The 20,869-nt window shown below is 50.5% G+C and overlaps 9 protein-coding genes across 9 annotated transcripts, besides 3 other annotated features; 4 read left to right on the top strand and 5 right to left on the bottom strand.

The window, feature by feature from the left end:
- Positions 1-6,478: part of a sequence feature (contig 1.105 755..277183(-1)) that runs on past the window's edge.
- On the top strand, positions 10-2,145 carry ANIA_06218 (putative C6 transcription factor; the record flags this gene model as incomplete). The annotated part of the gene is made up of 3 exons (XM_658730.2): positions 10-336; positions 451-1,155; positions 1,219-2,145. The coding sequence occupies exons 1-3, from the start codon at positions 280-282 to the stop codon at positions 2,143-2,145; spliced, it is 1,689 nt and encodes a 562-aa protein (XP_663822.1). The 5' UTR covers positions 10-279.
- On the top strand, positions 2,898-4,041 carry ANIA_10782 (putative mitochondrial phosphate transporter Pic2; the record flags this gene model as incomplete). The annotated part of the gene is made up of 4 exons (XM_050611630.1): positions 2,898-2,988; positions 3,117-3,713; positions 3,764-3,887; positions 3,940-4,041. 4 exons carry the CDS (start codon positions 2,898-2,900, stop codon positions 3,986-3,988), a joined length of 861 nt encoding a protein of 286 aa, XP_050466969.1. The 3' UTR covers positions 3,989-4,041.
- ANIA_10785 (uncharacterized protein) lies at positions 4,354-5,302 on the top strand (the record flags this gene model as incomplete). Its single annotated transcript, XM_050611628.1, has 2 exons — positions 4,354-4,734; positions 4,800-5,302. 2 exons carry the CDS (start codon positions 4,354-4,356, stop codon positions 5,133-5,135), a joined length of 717 nt encoding a protein of 238 aa, XP_050466968.1. The 3' UTR covers positions 5,136-5,302.
- ANIA_09490 (high affinity methionine permease) lies at positions 6,246-8,160 on the top strand (the record flags this gene model as incomplete). Its single annotated transcript, XM_050611622.1, has 8 exons — positions 6,246-6,288; positions 6,349-6,588; positions 6,640-6,735; positions 6,788-6,863; positions 6,912-7,370; positions 7,425-7,561; positions 7,614-7,866; positions 7,932-8,160. The coding sequence occupies 8 exons, from the start codon at positions 6,246-6,248 to the stop codon at positions 8,158-8,160; spliced, it is 1,533 nt and encodes a 510-aa protein (XP_050466967.1).
- Positions 6,479-13,143: a sequence feature (contig 1.204 330..6994(-1)).
- ANIA_11244 (serine incorporator domain-containing protein) lies at positions 8,362-10,193 on the bottom strand. The gene is made up of 4 exons (XM_863780.2): positions 10,097-10,193; positions 9,935-10,014; positions 9,287-9,875; positions 8,362-9,242 (listed from the first exon to the last, which is right to left on the bottom strand). The coding sequence occupies exons 1-4, from the start codon at positions 10,145-10,147 to the stop codon at positions 8,532-8,534; spliced, it is 1,431 nt and encodes a 476-aa protein (XP_868873.2). The 5' UTR covers positions 10,148-10,193; the 3' UTR covers positions 8,362-8,531.
- ANIA_11245 (uncharacterized protein) lies at positions 10,710-11,913 on the bottom strand. Its single transcript, XM_050611618.1, has 2 exons — positions 11,536-11,913; positions 10,710-11,464 (listed from the first exon to the last, which is right to left on the bottom strand). The coding sequence occupies exons 1-2, from the start codon at positions 11,904-11,906 to the stop codon at positions 10,771-10,773; spliced, it is 1,065 nt and encodes a 354-aa protein (XP_050466966.1). The 5' UTR covers positions 11,907-11,913; the 3' UTR covers positions 10,710-10,770.
- Positions 13,144-20,869: part of a sequence feature (contig 1.106 681..67855(-1)) that runs on past the window's edge.
- On the bottom strand, positions 13,210-13,733 carry ANIA_11504 (uncharacterized protein; the record flags this gene model as incomplete). The annotated part of the gene is made up of 2 exons (XM_050611613.1): positions 13,210-13,416; positions 13,668-13,733. The coding sequence occupies 2 exons, from the start codon at positions 13,731-13,733 to the stop codon at positions 13,210-13,212; spliced, it is 273 nt and encodes a 90-aa protein (XP_050466965.1).
- Positions 14,570-15,877, bottom strand: ANIA_06220 (putative MFS transporter; the record flags this gene model as incomplete). The annotated part of the gene is made up of 4 exons (XM_658732.1): positions 14,570-15,069; positions 15,105-15,222; positions 15,270-15,285; positions 15,333-15,877. 4 exons carry the CDS (start codon positions 15,875-15,877, stop codon positions 14,570-14,572), a joined length of 1,179 nt encoding a protein of 392 aa, XP_663824.1.
- On the bottom strand, positions 19,065-20,088 carry ANIA_06221 (protein areB; the record flags this gene model as incomplete). Its single annotated transcript, XM_658733.1, has 2 exons — positions 19,065-19,772; positions 19,858-20,088. The coding sequence occupies 2 exons, from the start codon at positions 20,086-20,088 to the stop codon at positions 19,065-19,067; spliced, it is 939 nt and encodes a 312-aa protein (XP_663825.1).

Below are 20,869 nucleotides of genomic sequence, written 5' to 3'. Positions count from 1 at the left end.
TATAAGGTCCAGCTACTACTACATTTCGACAGTCTACAAACTACAATCTGTCGGAGTCGATTACTCCCGTCACCTCAAAAAGCGCTCCTGGAGGCGGGAATTTATAGGGACCGAGGCGTGGTTCACCATGTCCGATCGCCGATTACTAGTGAGGTCGTGTATTGAACACTTGATCGCGGAATCGACTGGGACAGTCGGGTCGTTTTAACATAGATACCACGCTCGGAGTACGGCGTTCAGTTCAATACTCCGATTTGCCTCTACTGAGAGCCAATCAACATGGTCTATGCTGGCCGCAGCCGTGGGTGTCATTTGTGCCGCAAGAGGAAAATCAAGGTAGGACAAAATCTCGCATTTATGCATATTTATCCTCCGACATGCTTCGATTGACCGTTACTCGTTCGATCAACATTATCACTGGGATTTAGGAGCTAAGGACACGAAATCTAGTGCGACGAAGCGCTTCCAGAATGTGGCAACTGTCGCGTATACGGCCGGCCTTGTCCAGGGTACAGGCTCGAATCCATTTTCAGGAATGAGACGTCTAAGGTCGAGCAGCTTGTCAAAAAGTCCGCTGGTTGCTTAGTACCTTCTGACTCCGGCATTCAACGGGCTCGTCGGCTCAGACGAGATGCTAGAGCCTCCCCTTCATTGACTAACTACCAAATAGCTGACTCCACGTGGGAGGAGCGAGCTCGCTGCTATTTCTTCGATCAGTATACATCTGGCGACGACTCGGACGAGGCTATGAGCTACTTGTCATTTTTGCCGTCTCTCTATTCGGCTTGCCGGGAGAATCGGCCTGAAAGCGCCACGGCTGCGTCTATGTGTCTGTGTCTTGCTGTCGATGCCACGGCCCTCATGACGCTGAGCAATCATGTCAATGCCCCCCCGCTTATTTTGCATGCCAGGGAATACTATGGTAGGGCATTAAGGGAACTACAGCAAGCGTTAACTACTAAGACGCAAGCTGTTAAGGATGAGACCTTTGCGACTATGGTCTTGCTGGCGCTGTTTGAGGATATTACAGGCGAGCGGAATGGGCTTGCAAGTTCCCATGCCGCAGGGTTTGAACTTTTGATGAAGCTGAGAGGGGAGGGCCAGCTGGGGAATCCACGAGGGAGAGATCTATTTCATTTTGCATATACCCATACGGTACCTAGCCCTCAAGGCGCGTCCCTATTAGCCTAACATCCCACTGACAAGTGAGGTATACAGCACGTCGAGATGCTCGCTCTCCGGGGAAAACCGCACTACAATACAGACTGGATAGTCGAGCGCCTAAACGGCGCAGACCCAATCGCACGATTGATCCTCATCGCATCCAAAATGAGCCAGCTGTTCTTGGCCACATCATCGCTCCAGGCATCGGCCTCGACTTCAGCTTCAGCTTCAGAACCGACTATCGCATCCTCCAGCGCGAACACCAACACAAATGCAGACGACATCTCCCGTCTCACCCTTCTCCTCCTCACAGGCCGCCAAATCGACCTCGAACTCACATCCTGGAGTCAGGACCTGCCCGAACGCTGGTTACCCATCGTAGTCTACCCCGATAAATCTCCCTCTAGATCTAGCACTAGCACCGTGGCTTACGAACCCCTGATCACATACCATCACCTCTCTATCGCCTCCGTATGGACATACTACCGCACAGTCCGCATAGTCTCCCATCTAATCATGCTCGAACTCCGACGGACTCTCGCTGCCGCTACAGGCACAGACGCATCCGTTGAAGACACCCCAGCAGCAGCACGAACCACACCAGCAATCATCCAGAAACAAATCACTGATATCTGCCGCAGCATCCCCTTCTGTCTGGGCGACGTTGACGTCAACGGAAACCGCACGACATCGCCTTCGGCGGGCTCGGCGTCAGCGCCAGATGGAATCAGCAAGCCGCAGCCCCGCGCCCGCGCGTTCTCCGTTTACAGCATGATCTGGCCGCTGTGGTATATTCTTTCCTGTGGGCTTGCGACGCCGGCGCAGGAGGACCAGATTCGCACTTGCCTTGCAAGGATTGGGTCTGTGCTTGGCATTAAGCTTGCGCTTGTGTTGGCGGAGGATGCGGAGAGTCAGAGACGGCCGCCGATTAGTCTTGAGGGAGTAATGTTTCCAGGCCCTGAATCAGAGCCGGGCCGTTGAGACAGAACAGAAATTAAGATGACTAGGCTACTTGCTAAGTGGATTGGCTGGCGGTTGGATAAGGTTAAGGGTCGTTCTTGATCTCTTATTACTGGATATATGATTACTTCGTACATATATTGCAACGGGTCGGTGTATATACAACCATTCTTTTCTGGACGTCTATTGATCTTTCCAAATACGTTTATTTTATTCTCATTTATTTTAATTGTATATCCTCTTAGACCAGTGTAAATATTGCTGGACGCTTACCTACTTTCAATGCAGATGGATACAGGTATATCTAGACTATGTGTGACGTCATGCATGCTTCCCATCTGGACTGCATCTCGGACACCACAGTAGAAAGCAAAGAAGCTCAGTGAAAGGGCAATGATTAATAGTAGTATCTTAGCTATAGAACGGATGTCGGCACTGCTCCTTCACAAGATAATGGAACAAGATAAGCTGTGAACGCATGTATCGGCACCCGGATGGCTCGGCCAGGCCCAGCCCAGCCCCAGGCACATACTGCATGCATTACTGCTTCGGGTTCTGACGACATAGCCCCATTATCCACGCCCTGATTTTTTCTTGACTTATATAGTGGGAGATTTCTCAGAGGTTTGTGCGGGCGTTTTGACAGTTTACTTCGTGTTGCATTGTTTACTTATCAAAATAATCCACTGTGATCCTCGGTATCGACATTGAGGTCTGTTCTTTGTACTGTATATAACCCCTTTGGAAGTTCTAGCCCGTTACATTCATACGAAATGGCGACGCAAGAGAGGAAGTACCCGCTCGGGAAGATTGAGCCCAATACGCTCAAGTACTTTGGTGCTTGTACAATGGGAGGAATTATAGGTATGGTTTAGGACCCAACCAATCTTGAACAGATGATGGACTGACAAGTTGGTCGTAATGACGTGAAGCTTGCGGCCCGACACACACCTCAGTAACGCCTCTTGATCTTGTAAAATGTCGTCGACAAGTCGATCCAAAAATCTACACTTCAAATATCTCCGCATGGCGCTCAATCATTTCCAAGGAAGGCGTGCGCGGGATCTTCTTCGGTTGGTCGCCTACATTTATCGGATACTCATTCCAGGGAGCCGGTAAATATGGCTTTTACGAGTATTTTAAGTACTTGTATGGCGAGCGCATGTTCCCCAACACAAACCGCACGGTTATGCATCTGGCGGCAAGTGCCTCAGCCGAGTTTATTGCCGATATTGCACTCTGCCCGTTCGAAGCGATCAAAGTGCGCATGCAGACAACATTGCCGCCGTACGCCCATAGTCTGCGCGAGGGGTGGAGTAAGATCATTGCGCAAGAGGGCGTCTCCGGCTTTTATAAGGGGTTATACCCGCTCTGGGCGAGGCAGATTCCATATACAATGACCAAATTCGCGACATTCGAGGAGACGGTCAGCATGATCTATAAGACGCTGGGAGGCCCCAAGGAAAGCTACAACAGCCTTCAGCAGACGGGGATTAGCTTTGCAGGAGGATATATTGCGGGCATCTTTTGTGCGATTGTCAGCCATCCTGCCGATGTATTGGTGTCCAAGTTGAATGCCGATCGAAAAGGTATGTTTCCCATAGCTGGCAACGTGGTGCATATGTGCTGACCAGATTAGCGGGTGAATCAGCAATGAAGGCTGTCTCCCGCATCTATGGGAACATTGGGTTCTCGGGCCTGTGGAATGGCCTTCCAGTAAGAATTTTAATGCTTGGAACCCTAACTGGTTTCCAATGGTTGATGTGAGTTGCCCTTTTATTATCGTTAGTGGAATAGTGGTGCTGATGAAGACAGTTATGACTCGTTCAAGGTGTTCCTCGGCCTTCCGACGACAGGCCACTAATGTCGGTAATGCATAGATAGACCATAGAATAATTTCTGATGATATTTATTCGACTCCAGAGTTGCTGAGAACTGTTTTTCGTAGTTTTCTGGAAATAGTCTTTGAGCGAGATCCGGGGAGATCATCAAGCTGGGGATATCGGCTTACTGTTGCGGAAAGAATGGAGAAGATGGAGTTGACCGCCTTCACTCTTGGCGATCCGGGCTTACCCAAGCTCAGGAACATTCTTGTTTCTAGGCCGTTCAGCCTCATTTCCTGATCAGTATTCCCCTTGATCAATGAAAGAATAAATCAGCTATACAGAAATTTCCGTCTTCGATTCTTTACGGTCACTACTCACTGCAAATTCGACAACCTTAGGCAACATGGAATCACGAACAACATCCCAGCCATCCACGAACCCGCCCAGCATCGAGATCGCCTACAAGCGCAAATGCATCGCGCTCAAGAAACGCCTCAGCGAAATCGAAGCCGAGAACGAATTGATGCGTACCCGCAATCGACGTGGCTGGCAATACATCCAAAAAATGCGCTTAGAGTCTTGTATCCTTCTTGAGCGCCTAGCCACCGTTACAGGCATGGCCGAGGAAGCCCAAGCAGGCGTGAACCCCGAACTGCGTGCGCGCGCCGCCGCCATGGTGACCAACACTGCTAGTTTAGACGGCATGGCTCCGCCGAGAAACGGATCAGGGCCAGGGTACTATGAAGATGAGACAGAGGGAAGCTCAGATGAACAACCGCCTACAGTGAGTTCCGCGCAAGAGGATTGATTAGCTTTCCTTTGGCTGATTTGCCTATTTGTCTAATGCAGCCGCAAGAACGTCCGCTCCGCGTGAAACGATCTCGGAAGTCGAACCTGCCTATTGACGATGACGATTTGCCTGCCGGTACTACTCCTGAAACATCTGGCGCGGGAGCATCATCGGCGTGGCCACGGCTCGCCCCAGCGCCGTCGCAGGAGGAGATGACATCTTCATTCCGGATCCAACAGGGTAACGGGTCCGGGCAGGAGAAGGAAACTCCGCTGCCAAGCGATCGAGAGGGTGAAAACAGATATGTTTCTGGGGAGCGAGCAGTAGATCCCTCGGCGGAAACCTCTGCGACGCCGATGGAATTAGATAACAAAGTGCTGAAGGAGGAAAGCTAATGAGGATACACTGTTGTATTATTTGCGATGATTGCGTTTGTTTTTCTATGCGGGTTTGGACGGGTTCTTCACGATTGCATACTTCCATCTCATTTCTAGGGTTATTCAAGAACACATACCTATTTGCATTGGTGTTCATGAGCATTATAACGCTCATAGATCAAAACGACTTAGGAAGGTCCTTTGTTTGAATCGACGATTCGAATAAGTTAAGGTTTCACGTGGACCGAAGTGCACGTTGGCCACGTTCTCTATTGATTCACCTTCACTCCTTCAAATCACGACTAGCGCAGAGTCATCTTAGTGCTGCATTACACCACCGGGATTGAGGCTGGGCTTTTTTCCATCGCCGCCCATTTGCAGACGCTCGTCAAGTTCTCCGCTTCCACATTATGCTGATCCGTCAGCCAAAATAGGCTCAGATGGCGAGCCGCGATTATGAACTAGAACACATCCTATCCTTGAGGGAGCTGCTTCCTTGAAGAATTAGTGCGCAATACGCACTGTCACATTCCAGGACAGCTGTGGTTGATTCAGATAGGGTGATAATACTCTAGGTGTAGTGCCGCTGTACGCCATACCAAGCAGCTGTTGTGCAATTTTCCCCTCACCCAGGAACTTCGATATAAACGAACCGCTGCCACCCAAGAAAAGTCAGCAGAGACAAGAAACTTGGCGATGTAACATTGTCTTCACAGCGGGCAAAATGTTATCTCCTGCGCTTTGCTTTTGTAGGTGGCACCGCCAGAAGGACGGACTCGATTACGCCATAACGTACGACGATGAGGACCCAGACGATGTGGGTTGAAACATGGATATAAATCGACATCCCCGGCGATTTTTCTGCGTGCTATCTAGAGCCCAGACGACAAGCACTGATCGCCAGTCCGTTTCAAAATGGGCTTCCTCGACTTTCGATCCAAAGCGGTTGATACCCAAGTGACTCAGCATAATGCACCATCTGAAGACACCATTGTCGGCGGTGATCTGCATTACACGGCTGATGCCGGCGGCAATACATCCCTTCCGACATACCAGGAGGCTTCGGGGGCGCCGGTTGAGGTTGTCTCGCCGCTGGGCTACGAGGCTGGGTATATCACGTTGATCTTCATGAATGTGAGCAAAATGGTCGGCACTGGGATTTTTTCTACTCGTGAGTAATCTTTCCGTACTTGGAATGACTTTGTAAGTGACACCGAGTTATCATGTCTAGCTTCCTCTGTTTTCGAGGGAACCGGTTCTATTGGTCTCGGTCTGTTCTACTGGGTGATAGGGTTTGCCGTCGCTGCAAGCATGCTCTCCGTCTACCTTGAATTCGCTTCTTACTTTCCAAGTCGATCTGGATCAGAAGCGGTCTACCTGGAGCAAGCATATCCTCGTCCTAGATACTTTTTCCCTACCGTCTTCGCGGTGCAGACTGTGGTATTCTCTTTCAGTAGTAGCAATGCGATTGGTACGTCAATTTGCCTACGCAAGCCTGCACACACTGACCCGGGTGGACTAGTTTTGGCCAATTACCTCTTTAGACTTGCAGAGTCGGAGCCTACAGCTTGGCAATCCAAAGGAGTTGCTCTTGCGTCGTATACAGTCGCGGTTTTAGGTTGGTTTATAGGGCTCCCGCGGTAAGCTGGTATGCTGACCATGAACCATAGCCGTCTCCTTTAACACGAAATGGTCTCTACAGCTCTCCAATGCCCTCGGCTGGGTAAAGCTCATTACATTGATCTTGTGAGTATTTTTTTCAGGTTTCGAAGTTTAGCTTTTTAACAAATACAGCATCGCAATTGCTGGGCTTGTTGTGCTCGGTGGCAACGTTTCGTCTATCACGGACTCAACGGCTCATTTCCGAAATGCTTTTGAAGGAACCTCTAACGCAACAGTATATGGAGCCACTAACTCTCTCATCAACGTGATGTTCTCCTACCAGGGCTACGAGAACGCCTTTAACCTAGTGAACGAGGTCAAGAACCCCGTCAAGACGCTCAAGTGGAGCACCCCTGCCTCACTCATCACAGTCGGTATTCTATACATGCTGGCTAATATCGCCTACGTTGCTGCTGCGAGTAAGCAGGAGATTGTCGAGTCCGAAATCAACGTCGCCAGTCTCTTCTTCCAAAAGGTCTTTGGAGGTGGCGGTGCATCTCGCGCCCTAAACTTCTTGATCTGTGTCAGCGCTTTCGGTAACCTGCTCGTTGTTCTCATCGGACAGTCTCGAATGCTGCGAGAGTGTGGCAGGTATATACACCTCAAGGATTGCTCCCAAACAAATCACTTACGTGGGTTTTATAGACAAGGTGTCCTACCGTTCACAAGATTCTGGACCTCCACTCGCCCCTTTGGAACTCCGCTAGGGCCGTACTGGCTAAAATGGGCTCTAACGGCCATCATGATCCTAGCTCCTCCAGCCGGTGACGCATTCAATTTCGGTACGCATATTAATCGCAACTAAATCCCATTACAAAATTAACATTCATCCAGTGGTCGACCTGGGAATCTATCCACAAAGCATGTTTAACTTCTTCCTCGCAGTCGGCCTCTTGTTCACCAGGAGACACCGGAAGCGCCTCAACATTCCCAGAACAGAATGGCACGCCTGGGATATCGTCGTCTACTTCGCAATTCTTGCCAACCTCTATCTGCTCGTAGCGCCCTGGTACCCGCCAGCAGGAGGTGCAAATGGAGGGGACGTGAGCTTCTGGTATGGCACGTACGTCGTCGTTGGAATTTCTCTGTAAGGACTTTTGCCTCCGTTCTTTTCTCCTTCCCTTCAGGATACGCGACTAATATTATCGCTAGTATCGGTCTCTGCGGTGTCTACTATTGGGTCTACATGAAGGTATTACCGCACTTCGGGGGCTACCAATTCCGCCAAACAATCATAACTGGGCCAGCGGGCGAGACATCTCATAAAATGGTTAAGGTGCCTAATGATGAACTTGCGAGGTGGGATGAGGAGCATGATGCTGCAGGGAGGCTTCGGAGAAGGGCTAACGCTCACAAGACGGAGCAGCCTCTGGAGGCTTAATTCGGCTGCCAGTTTACTAGAGCGTAGTGTGCCTATCCAGTCCGTTTTGGGGTAGTAACATAAAGTAGTCACGTTATATATATCATCACAATGACGGGCACAACAAGCAAATAAGGAGTCCTGCCATTAGTCGTATCCAGATTGCGGTATATGTATTTTATCCAATGTTCATTTACCGAACCGTACTACTAATCCGCACAGATAATCAAAACACCAAGAGAATGAATTTTAGGTAAATTGAATTTGGTAACGGGACAAGCGTATCATATGCGACATAACGAGTTTCAACATCAATATCATACCAATTCAAACGCTAACCAGAGAAATAATCAATAATTGACGTATACACCTCCGTACCAGTACATTGATACCTAGTACATATCAAATCGATCTGGGAGCAGGATCGGGGCAACCAAAGTCCACAGGTAAATAGCATAGCACACCCAGGCGCTGATAATCTTTACCCAACTCGCCCAGTAGGTCCGGCCCACGGGGGCAAAGTCGTCAACTGACTCCGGGTCCAGGTTCTGTGTCAGAAGCGTAGCGACCCAGGTGGTTGCCAAGAAAAAGATAATGTGGAAAAGAGAGTAGTTGTACTGGGTTGACCCCTTCTCATCGTCCTTTACGTCGTAGTCGTCCTCGTCATCGCTTTCGTCTAGAGCGCTGGCTGGGAGAGCGCCGCTGGCGACGGCCGCACGGAGGGCCTCGGCGCGCATCTCACGGCGGGCAGAGGGTTGCTGCGTGACAAGACCATGCTCGTTGTCGTCGGTACCGAGCTCCGAGTAGTTGTGGCCTTTGGAGCCTAGGGCAAAGCCTTGAGTGGCGGCCCGAGTCGTGGTATATGCAATGGTGGCCATGGTGACGATTGCACCGAGGACGATGGTGGCGGTTCGAGTGCCGCGAGCGCGAATTAAAGGGTTGCATTGGCGGTCGTCGGGCTCCATTGAGACGGCTGACAATGTCAGATAGGTGCAGTAAGCAGTCACCATGGCGGCTTGCGCCAATCCAGCGCGGGGGTTATTTTCCTGGACTGCAGGCTGCACCGAGACGAAGGAGATGATTAAGAAAACCACCAAGTTGATCTGTCACGTAAGCTTTGGCCGCAGAAACAAGGGATGAAACATACCGAAATAGCAGCCTGGTTCATGGAGCATCCACTTTTAGCAAAGAAGATATACATCAAGATCGTCATCACGATAGACGCAATGTACATGCCCAACGTTGAGCCGATCAGCAGCCCACGCCACGTCCGCGAATCACTCTCTTCAATCTTCTGCAAGCACAGCTCCGCCCAGGTATGCGCGAGATCGACAAGCAGAATCAAGCCCAAGAGTAAGAAAAGCATAGCGCAAAAGAAGGCAATGTAGTGTCCGTAGACAAAGAAGAACGCTTCCGGGATGAAAAACGACATGACCACAAACAAGAGCCAGAGCACGATCTTCGGGCCCCAAAAACCATTCTGAAGAGCCGCACGACCATCCTTCGACGACCTCACACCTAGTAAAAACAGGGCCAGAACCAAATGGAACAACCCAAGACCAAAGTTGATTCGATGAACCGCGACCCAGCCGTAACATTCCTTCCCGTCGCACTTTATCTCCATATAGTCCAGCGTAAGATGTTGAAGCTTTTTCAGCGCCCATGGCGTGAGCATGATCCACGAGACAATTGAGTTTATAAGGAGGATAAAGGCATATGCAATTCTCGTAGCCATACTATTTGCCGCCGTCAGTAACACGCCATTACAATCCACCCTGTGGTCACAGCTTCGTACCTGTTGTTGAACTTCCCGCAAGCGCTACATACAGCCGAACATGTTGCAGCTCCACAACAGGATCCAACCGCCGTCAGCACCTAGAACTTGTCAGTCAGTGCCTTGCCTACGTTCCTACGGTACAGGAACAGACAGAGACACGAAGCTAATTAGACAACATACCGTTCCAGCACTGGGCAGCGCCAACAGTGGCAGGGACAATAGAGCCCCCATCTCGACCTATATCTCTGTTATTTTCCAACAGGGTTGTATCTTGTAGTTTGAAGTCGCTTGTTTGCAGATTAAAGATGGAGACAGCCAGTGATGCCTGTGATGCAACCGATCAGCCAGTCTGCCTTCGTCATGTGCCGCTGCACTTACGTAATAGCAGCCGCGGGAGCCATTTGTGTCACGTGATTTGCGGCTCCACTATCAAAGATTTTTGTAGCCTCATATAGCCAATTTATTCATAGTTTCAACACCCAGTCCGATATGGTGTAATGGTTAACATCGCCGTCTCTCACACGGCAGCTCGGGGTTCGATTCCCCGTATCGGAATAATATTTTGTTTCACTAGATGAAGGTAGTTCATAAATTGATTTTTGTCGACTGTTAGGGCCTATACATACTTGCGTCTGAAGAACTTTGAAGTAGCTGGCTCGCTGAGCCTTCTTGAGGTGAAAGGCAGAAGAGGGACCTGGGCTGGCACTGAGCGTAGATCATGAGTTAGATATAGAAATGAGTACCAGGCGGCCCGTGGCTAGCTAGACTCTTTTGGAGGTTGAACGAAAAATGAGAACATGCTGTGGACTTCATCATTACATATCTATTAATATACATTGTAGGCTGAAACCCTTCTACAGCCAGACGAGTGAAGCAACCGCCAGCGAGATCACCCCAAGTGACCAACTGTTAACTGAAACAGCGACAGCCGCCCCAGTCCCACCATTTCCACCGCACCTGGTGCTTTTCGTCCTAGGCACACGAGCCAGGACCTCATCAGCATCAGGATCCGCCTTGGTCGACCCATTCGACAACCCTCCATCAACAAGGATGGTGGTAGCGCCGTCCAACGAGACGGTGCAGATCCTCGAGATATTCTTCGCTTCATCTCCCAGGCCCATATACGCCAGCATGGCATCCACAAAGCTGCTGTTCCCGTGGTGGTCGTCACACCCGCACAACCCATACGGATCACAGAGACAGTAAACGGGAACGTTGCCAGCGGAACCGAGGCTGTATTTGGACTGGTAATCGTAGGCGTAGGAGGTGTTTGGGACAGCACAGGAGCCGTCTTTCACATTGTTTTCGTCAACGGTGGTAAAGGGCAGGTTATTCAGCTTCTTGGGCGAGACGCCGTTGGGCGAGTGGTCGCCAGACTTGAAGGGGACGGCCGCGCCGCCAAGGTAGCTGAGGTAATGCTGGTCCTTGATGTCGACGGCGTTGGCAGCATTGTCATCGGCAAGCGTTACAAAGGCACCCGTGCTGTTATCGAAGCGTGGTGCTGTACCGGAACCATCAGGAGTTGTGCCGCCGGCGGTGCTGTTTTCGCTAGATGCAGTTAACAAGTGTCCAAGGCACCTAGAGACAACTCCAGAAGGGGTTGTAGCCCAATGACATACCTGCCGATTCCAGAGGAGTAGTAAGAGCCGTAGCCGTCGTCATTCTGGATAATGCGAGTCACGTTCTTTGCCTTGAGGCATGTATCGCTGGTGCTGCTGGATGAGGTGGCATCGTTGTCGTGGTCAGAGTTGTCGTTGTTGCTATTGGTTGTGGAGCTTGAAGTAGTTGAGGTACTCGAGGTAGATGCATCATCAGAATCAGATCCAGAATCATGTACCCGACGCGTCCAGATCTCTACCGAATCGAGATCATGATCGAAGGAGGAAAGAGATACTGGCGAACGCCGCGTAGGGATGCTTCGAGCGGTGCACACGCCCAGAAACAGGAGGGCAGCCGCAAACAGAGTCAACAGAGGCGACCGGAAAGCCATTGTGATCAGGATATAGTAGTAAAGTGGTTACAGTCAAGAGAGGACGGTGAAGAAAAGAATACTCCGTATACCATCTTATACTTCTCTCGAAGACTAGTTTGGCCCCCAACCCTAACAAGAGATCGTCGCACTCGCCTACATGAGTCCCATCCTTTCAACCTCGGAGAACGCTTAGCCAGTGATAGGCAGCACCATCCGTAGGCTGTGTTATGTGTTGTTACCCATGAATCACAGTAACATGCCGTCTCAGGGGAGGGGGGCTGGCTGCACCCTGCCGGCCCGCGCCAGTGAGCCTAATAGGTTAGGGTGCGCCTAGGGCAGTTTTGGTTTGTGTGCTTTACTTCAGCGCAGGATCAGGAGCCAACAAACCCAAAGGCCGGCGCGTTTCGACAGGACTCCAGTCTCCAGCAAAATGCCGTTTAAGCGGAATCGTGGTTGCCCTAATCCTTAGAGCCTCGTCTTTGATCTCGGTCAACTTTCCCTAGAAAACCGGCCCCTCGGCCCGCTCACTGCCGTGAGGCTCAAGCTACAACGACAACTCTCCCGGCGACCCAGTGAGGTGTGAAGCCGAACTCAGAACTTACTAGTGATCGTAATCCTACTCTGCAGGTTGTGCAACAGAGCTCGGTATCACTCCAAGGGTGTCAGACAGGGCTGAAAACTGACCCCACCCGCGTAAAAAAACATCATAGCAGCCATGAAGCTACTACAAGCATCGAGGGTCTACACAGTGCGTTTCTTAGGCACTGTATGATACGTTCAGCATCGGCCCAATGACTCGAAGATCAGCCATGAAAGAGGATAGTGGGTATGCGTGCTGCGGCTGCGGCTGAGGCTGCGGCTGAGGTGGATACCCTGTAGAAGCATGAAGGAGTCTGGTATTCAGGGGTGCGGATGCACAAGGAAGCTAGGCTAAACACTAATGAGATGCTGACTAAGACTGTGCAGACCGGGCACCCCAAGGACAGGGGAGGAACCCATGCTCCGACACCCCCCCTCGGGCTGCGCAGGCGCAAGGAAGCATCAAAAGAAAAGCTAGGTACATGCTGAATATCCCATATAGTTTGTAAAGGCCTTAATATAGTCTCAAAGGATCTATATCCCTTTTCCCATGTCCAATATAATATAATATCCCTTGTGTCCTTCCTACAGGTATCTCGGTCGAAAGGTAGGGGTCTTGCAATATAGAACTGGCTGGCTTGTGATGATATCATGGTTTGTTGGCTGCATTGATTCAGGCTCGTACGGCACGGCAATACTGGCTCGTCGGCACGGTCGATTCTGGCTCGTTGGCTTCATTGATTCAGGCTCGTACGGCACGGCAATACTGGCTTGTAGGCTCGGTCGATTCTGGCTCGTCGGCACGGTCGATTCTGGCTCGTTGGCTGGTTGAATTTGGAGGCTCGAACAATGGTAGTTGATAGACAAGACCAGTGAATGTCATGTTAAAATCTCCCCTTTGGTAATAGCAGGGGCTTGTCAGGTTATCCCATGGGTATCGGAAGTTATTCTGTATAGCAATAATAACAAGAAAGGACTTCCTTAGCATGAGTTTGATCAGGATAGGCCTCAGCCCAGAGCCTGGGAAAACACACTATCTCTAGGTAAGAAGGTGTAAATTGCAGCAACATGGCTGCTAGAAGAGTGGCTTGGAGCCAATATATAAGCCTCCATAGTAGAAAGCTCTCAATATTCCCATAGGAAGTAAAAGTTGTGATGGTGTATTTCAACAGTAAGGAGACATCCTTGCCTAGTACATACTATATAATAAGCAGTACTGGCCTTCCAAGGTTGTTTTTGATGCCTCGTGAGGCTCTTAATCGGCATATTAAAATGCCTACGTGGTCCCAATCCAGGGGTTAAAGCCACGTTGAAGGATGCTACCCCCCTTCGGACAGGGAGGGGGTAAAGAAACAGATAGCATGTTGCTCAGAGCTTCGAGAATCAATTCTGCATATTTATATCCAGCAAGAAACTGAATTCTCTCAGCATAAAGGGCTCATAACCTGTAGAAGCATGAAGGAGTCTGGTATTCAGGGGTGCGGATGCACAAGGAAGCTAGGCTAAACACTAATGAGATGCTGACTAAGACTGTGCAGACCGGGCACCCCAAGGACAGGGGAGGAACCCATGCTCCGACATACCCTAACTCGGTCATGTGACTAGGCCACATTCGCGCTTCGTAAGGTTTCTTGCCCTATAGCCAATTTTTTCTCAACCCACTACATAATCCGATATGGTGTAATGGTTAACATCGCCGTCTCTCACACGGCAGCTCGGGGTTCGATTCCCCGTATCGGAATCTGTTGCTTATCAACCTTGATAAGGTGATCTATTTCCTTTCCTTTTTTTCTCTCTTTTTTTGGAAGGGGAGGGCAAGAACCCAAGAGGCGGTTGGCTGTCTGTGCTGGTATGTCGGATATTGGATGCCTCCATGATTGTGTTGGCAATGTGAATATGTACAGTGCGTGCGAAACAACAAGGGAAGTATATGTGAAGAATGTCATAGGAGCAAAAGTCTATATGTCGAGAAGATATAGCCAAGGAAATGGTAAACGTTGCCGGGTACCCTGCAACGGGCCAAGTCAATAGCCAGTGCAGAAGCTGGCAGAACGACAAAGTATTTCACGGTATATCTGTCGTCGTGTTGAGGGAGGATCAAGTCAGGCAAGTCTATCATGCTCAAGCTTAGCATGGGTCCGTGTACGCCGCCCGTCGCGCCAAATGCTCCATAAGCACACAATGATTCCACCGACTCCAGAAAAGAAGGTCATGTAATACGCGGATTGGTAGCACGAGAGCCCGTCAGGACAGTCCCGGTCTCCGTTGCGATCCACGATTGAATGATGGTCGTAAACCATCCCGTAAAACAGGTTAAATATGTTACCGCTCAGCACTGGCGCCATGGTCATCACGCCGAAGTTCTGCGAGAGACCATTGATGCCGAAAGTATGAGCCGTCAAGGATGGGAAAACACCGAAAAGGAACCCGTATGCGATGCCGGTAAAGGCCGACACAATTGCCAGCTGGTTTGGGTTCCAGATCGATGCGCCTGCGAGTTGCGTGAGGGTGAAAACCGCCGAAGACATGAAGAGGCACCAGAATCGTGACATGTTGAACTTCTTGACAAGAATATCGGATCCAATGCCTAGCGAGTGTGAGCCTGGCATGCCGTGACAGTCCTGTCTATATACTAACCACTAGAAAGACGGCCAGCAAAGTTGCCAAAGGACAGAATCGAAACGTGCATAACCTGTCGTTCCTGGATAAATTTAGGCGACGCACTATCATCATAGTGCTCCCAGAGTGATTTGGCCTATGGGTAGTCAATACAGGATCCAGGGCAGTGGGAAATCTTCTTACACTATTGCCAATATTACTGGAAGATGTTAGCCAAGAACCAAATAAGGGTAGAAGGGAACGTACTTGATGGTCATCAGACCAATGCCAGAAAGCAGTGCCATGGTCAGGAAAAGCTGCCAGAACTCGATCTTACGGAGCATTGCCAATCCCCTGATGTCTGGCTGACGTGAGTCGGGAGTAACATCAGAGAACCCATCGTCATCCACTTCCGCGTTACGCTCGTAGAAGGACTCCTGCGACGTTCTTGACGGCGTCTTGGAGACCAAGGATGACAACTCATCAAAATCCGGGCCGTTCCCGTTCGGCTGGGAGTGGGACGCGGTGGAGTGGTTTCTGGAGTGGATCGCGGACTGGGAGAAGATAGTAGTGGAAGTATGCATACCTGCTTCACCAGAGTCTCCAAAGTGAGATTGCAGCTCGGTAGATTTAGGCCTCCGGAGCGGCCTGGATTCAACCGAGCGAGGTCGAGAGACTGAGATATATGGCGCCGCAGGGGCGGGAGCCAGGAGTCGCATGAAAGGAGTTGAGAAAAAATTGACAAGAGAAGTCCCCAAGGCCAGCATGAGAAGGAACCGGCCGGTGTCGCCGTGGAACAGAACAGCCGACATTGTCGACCAGAAGAAGGCGCTCAGACCGAACGCGGCAAGGGGAAACGCTGTCGCCGTCCCACGGTGCTCGGGGAAATTAGTGGCAGCTTATCGTTATTAGCTGTGTTTTCTGGGTTCAGGCCACTGTAGTGGACGCACCGGTCTTGATCGAGGCTCCAAAGGCAGAGCAGCTCCCAAAACCTGTCAGGAAAGAGAAAAATGACATGAAGAAAACCCCCATAGAACCTTGACCACCATTATAAGCTGTGACATGTTAGCGACTGCCCTTCGCTCCGAGTGAAGTGAAAGTATTGGCGCCATACCAAGATGCAGCGGAAAGTATCCCAGCCCCAGAGCTACAGCCCCAATTAGGGTTGTAAGTCGAGGCCCGCGGTTGTCCGTTAAGAGGCCCATCGGAACACCACACGCATACATTCCCAGATTACCGGCTGCGCCCTACATCATGTTAGGCGATATGCGACCTTCCTCGGGCAGGATATTCCCTTACTATAAGGTTGCTTTGGGTGGATGAGAGCTTCATCTTCTGCGCAAATTGGGGCGCCCATGCCGAGTACGCATACTGTCTACATTTTAGCATCTCTCGCCTCGATCAGCTCAAGGCTAAACCCATACGTTTGTGCCACAAGCAAGAGCCACCAGTGTCGCCGCCACAACGGAGATAATCCGTTTCATTTTCTGGGCCGTGTCGGTCATCGCGTCGTTTTGGGTATAATTAACACCCGATGAGTGTCTATCGCCTAGTATATCATGTAGGATCGCGAATGGTATTTGCGGAGGATAGGCTCCCCGGGGACTTTTGAGATAACCTCGACTGACGGTTTTGACAGGTGTTCGCGTGGGGAAGGCGGGATGCCGCTATCGGGGCGGACGTTGAAGCAAGCAAGCACGCAATCAGCGACCGGCGTTGTGAAAGGTAGGGCCGTGCATGGGTTACAATGTAGTATCGCTGCGAGCCCTGGAGGTAGATTGAGCGTATCGATGTGAGTACCGAAGAAGTGGGAGCGACAGGCAGGACTTGACGAAGCCAAGGGGTGATAAGGAGAGGCAAAGTGTCCGCACTCCACGCAGCTAAAGCAGAGGCCGCGTTATCAGGTGTGCTCCGAAACGCTAATGAATTATTCCGTAATCCAAATCCCTCCCGTCCTCATAAGGCTCTAGCTCCAAACTCCAACCTCCAAAGTCCCGCGCCGCTAGTACCAGCTCCAAATTCTAGGCTACTTGGCGCCAATTCCGTAGCAGCTGATGACGGTCTAGTCACGCAGACGCCTCACCTGCCGACCAGAAACCTATTCATTGCTATGGCGAGAAAGAAACATCAGCAGCCAGGCAAAAGCCGAGTGAAGGGCAGTCGGGTGCGCAATTGTTATCTCAGTCTACCTACAGCAGGGCTTGTGCCATCCTCCAAATGCTGTGCAACGGGAACCGTTGATGTTCTATGGTCATGCAGATCAGCGTCAGCTTCAGGCACATAAAAAAGCCTGTGGCAACAAATATAAATTAAAAAAAAATAATTCCGATACGGGGAATCGAACCCCGAGCTGCCGTGTGAGAGACGGCGATGTTAACCATTACACCATATCGGATTCGATATATTGATAATGCATATTTTTGATAAAGAGTCATTGCACACTGAAAAGCCTCTGCTATGACGACACGATTCCGCCAAGAATTACTTTTAAAGTTACAGCAAGGCTCATGCATGTGTTCCAGAGAAGGCTTCACCACCCTCGGTTCCCATCCCATGAACGGAAGCTCGGGAAACACGGGATGGATGTCTTCGTTTGATAAATGACGGTGTCCGGCAGTCTCGACTGTTGCGCTTAAATTTGCGTCCTACTGCATCCGGTGCTACAGCAACGAAAATCTGTTGGGAGTAGTGTGTGTAATTATATGTACATGCGCGAGCAACACCGCAAGCAACACCCCAAGGAATGAGCAACGAATATGCACCACTAGGACCTGGACCGGCCATCCGATTGCGTACAGCGCGGAATATGGGCACAGCCACCAGAGCGCAGTATCTTACCATATGCCCTGTTGAATTGGTGTGGGAAGCTGCAGGATTTGCAAGAAGCTTGTAGCCCCAAAGTAAACACGACGGCAGTTGTGCAAGCATATGAGTGATCCGACTGATGACCGATTATGATGACAGATGGTAAATAACGCAATCAGAGGTAGACATGCATGATGGACTGGTCGCCCGATGCCAGAGGCGGCGTAGATGGCCATCCACACCATTGCCGATACAGGAAACAGTACGGACGGCTTGAGAGGACAGGGTTGTGAAACCGTCGACACGTTAGAGCATCGGCTATCAGACAAAATTCACCCGATTAGCCTCGGTATCAAGAGATGATAGGAGAAAGATAAGAAATGATCCATATAGGTACATATATTAGTGCTACTATCGATCGCGTCGAATCTGCGGGATCTTGATTACACCGTGGGTTAAAGCCTCAGTACTCAATTGGGAAATAGAAGGAAGTGATAGAAACTGGTGCTCATAGGTATCAAGAAGCAGAGGAGATGCTGCGTTACATAGTCAGGCACTAGAACACATCCGGGCCCAGGCGATAGATTAGCGACAGTATCAAAATAGTTGAACTACGCAGATACCCCAGCCGCACCTTGAGCCAGGACGGCGCATCAACTCCACCAAGCATCCAGTCTGATAAGAAAGGACCAAAGCGACCTAAGGACTGGGGCTGTAAGTCAGCAATCGATGTCCCCAGTCCAGCGCTATACGCATCATTCGAAGACCTCATAGCGCGAAGATGGACTGATCAAGACCAATCTCATGGGACAGATCAGAGCACTGTACAGACAGGAGCAAGTTCAAGAAAGTAAATCAATTCCAGAAATTATAAACACAATTATCGAACAGAATTGTCCCGTCTAAGGCCCCCTTCGCTTCGCGGGTTTTGTCGTGTCGTTTAGGCATTTTCATATCAGGATAAAAAAAAAAAAAGCTTTGTTTGCAAGGTTCTATTGCAGACAAGTCATAGAACACAAAAGAAAACAATAGTAAATCGGACGGGATGAGAGACATTCAATCGGATATATAACCAGCCAATGACAAGAACTGCGAAGGGTATCAATAATGTATTAGGACCAAATGACTCGCGACATGTCAGCTGTCGAACAGCGCATTCCACGAAGAAATGACCCCAGATCTTGAAAGCCCAAGCTAGATACTCTTAGGCGATTTGGCTGGTGAGTTCGAATCATGTTCCACCACGTCGGAAAGTTTCATTCTCTTGGCTAGCGGCTCAAGAGGGTTTTCCTGCGACGTATTCGCACCATTAGTCCGTTCGGCAAGCTGGCGCTCCAGCTCGGCTATACGCCGCTTGAGCTCCTCTTCCCTTCGCTGAGCGTCATCGAGGGAACGCCGCAGACGCACCTCTGAGTCGCGAAGAATCATCTCGGACCGTCGCGCGGTTGCGTCGCTTTGCTCAAGTTCCGCGACGCGACCCCTAAAGAGCCCATTGATGAGGTCTAACTCGCTGACACGAGTCTTCAAGGACGTGTTGGCCGCCAGGAGGTCCTCGTATGTCTGCGGAGGCTCATGATGGCGGTCTACCGGCGCGGTCGTAGACGTGGGGGAAGGCTGACGAAGCTGGACGGAAGGAAGTTGACTCGTGTGGTCTCCGGCCGTTACACTGTCGAACAAATGCTGCGGCGCAATGTTGGAATTGTGATGAGGCTGCGCGAGCGGCTGGTGCAAGGCGGAAAGTCCGTGAGCATCGGTCGGAGGCACTGGGGAATTGGATCGGTCTGAATGTCCGGGTGACATCTTACGCGACGCGCGACGATATCCCTGCGAAACCCCCAGAGGAGGGGTGCCAGCTTCCGATCTCGAAGAGGAAAGCCCATTTCCGTCGACTGCGCTACCGGACTATTGCACACACTTGAGCATTAGCGACCACTATCCGCATGATAAGGTGCAGAAGGCCTGAGAAAACCTCAGCTTGAGGACTCACTTTGCGCTTTGGTCCCTGGCCTGCAGTTTTGACTCGATTGCGGCTCTTAATCACATCTGTTTTGAGGCTGATGGGCCGCGGTCTGCCATGGAGCTTTAGGAACAAACCGCAAGCATTGCAAAGCACCGAGCCGAGTTCGTCCCTACGCCATAAGGGAGTCTTGGAGGTGCCGCAATTCTGGCATATGGGCTGTAATTGAGGGCGTTTTTGATCAGCCAAAATACTCGCCATATTCTTTCCAGAAGATAGACTGGGGAAAAGAGTAAGAAAAGAGGAGAGCGGAGATGAGGGGGCTGCGTGGGAGTAGGCCGTTGATAGTGAAGAAGATTGCTGGGTAGATAAGATTGGGAGAGCGATTATAGGCCCGATAGCGGTGTGATGCCAAGACTGCTGATAAGGAAAAAATAAAACGAGGCGAAAAAGCAATGTTGCAGTATGAAAAACGCGATTGCGAATGTGATCGAAATGAGAGGAGTTGAAGAAGGTGTACTCACAGGATTATTGCCTTGCCCTCCAGTTGTAGCAGCGGGAGAAGATGTCGCGTAGGTCGTGCTAGCCATGCCTAGATGTGCATCGCCACTTGAGGTACTATTCGTTCACTTTATTAGCCGGCGATCTTCTGATCGATAAGATGTTTAGAAAGCCGAGGATAAAAAAGACCAAATGACCAATATGGACATCAATTCATGCCGCTGCCAGCCTTATCACGACTACCGGAGTGGCATACGCACCGTAGATTTGAAGTTGGCGCGGACGCGACCGATGCCAGAACAGATAGACCAGGTAGTGATGGTCCTAGAGAGCCTGAGAATGCGCTGGCACTGCTTATCCCCTCCTCAGGACTTTTATCAAGAGAACTCGGGGCCAGGTCCGGAAGCGCGGCGAAGTACTGCGACGATACTGAGACCCCTGGTGCTGTATCGGTTGCCGACTGGCTCTCAACGGACGAGGAGGAAGGGTCGTAAGGAAGATCGTTCGACTTGTCGCTTGAAGGCGATGGAGGACGAAGTGC

Source organism: Aspergillus nidulans, chromosome I, assembly GCF_000011425.1.
Source record: "Aspergillus nidulans FGSC A4 chromosome I".
NCBI classification, from domain to species: Eukaryota; Fungi; Ascomycota; class Eurotiomycetes; order Eurotiales; family Aspergillaceae; genus Aspergillus; species Aspergillus nidulans.
Note: the sequence above shows the minus strand (reverse complement) of the source record. Positions and strands in the feature narration are given on the sequence as shown.

Coding starts and splice junctions, on each gene's coding strand:
- ANIA_11244 (XM_863780.2), bottom strand. CDS start 10,147: ATGGGGGCTCTATTGTCCCTGCCACTGTTGGCGCTGCCCAGTGCTGGA. Junction 9,876..9,934: donor TGCGGGAAGTTCAACAACAG/GTACGAAGCTGT, acceptor GGCGGCAAATAG/TATGGCTACGAGAATTGCAT. Junction 9,243..9,286: donor TGAACCAGGCTGCTATTTCG/GTATGTTTCATC, acceptor CTTACGTGACAG/ATCAACTTGGTGGTTTTCTT.
- ANIA_11245 (XM_050611618.1), bottom strand. CDS start 11,906: ATGGCTTTCCGGTCGCCTCTGTTGACTCTGTTTGCGGCTGCCCTCCTG. Junction 11,465..11,535: donor TACTCCTCTGGAATCGGCAG/GTATGTCATTGG, acceptor AACTGCATCTAG/CGAAAACAGCACCGCCGGCG.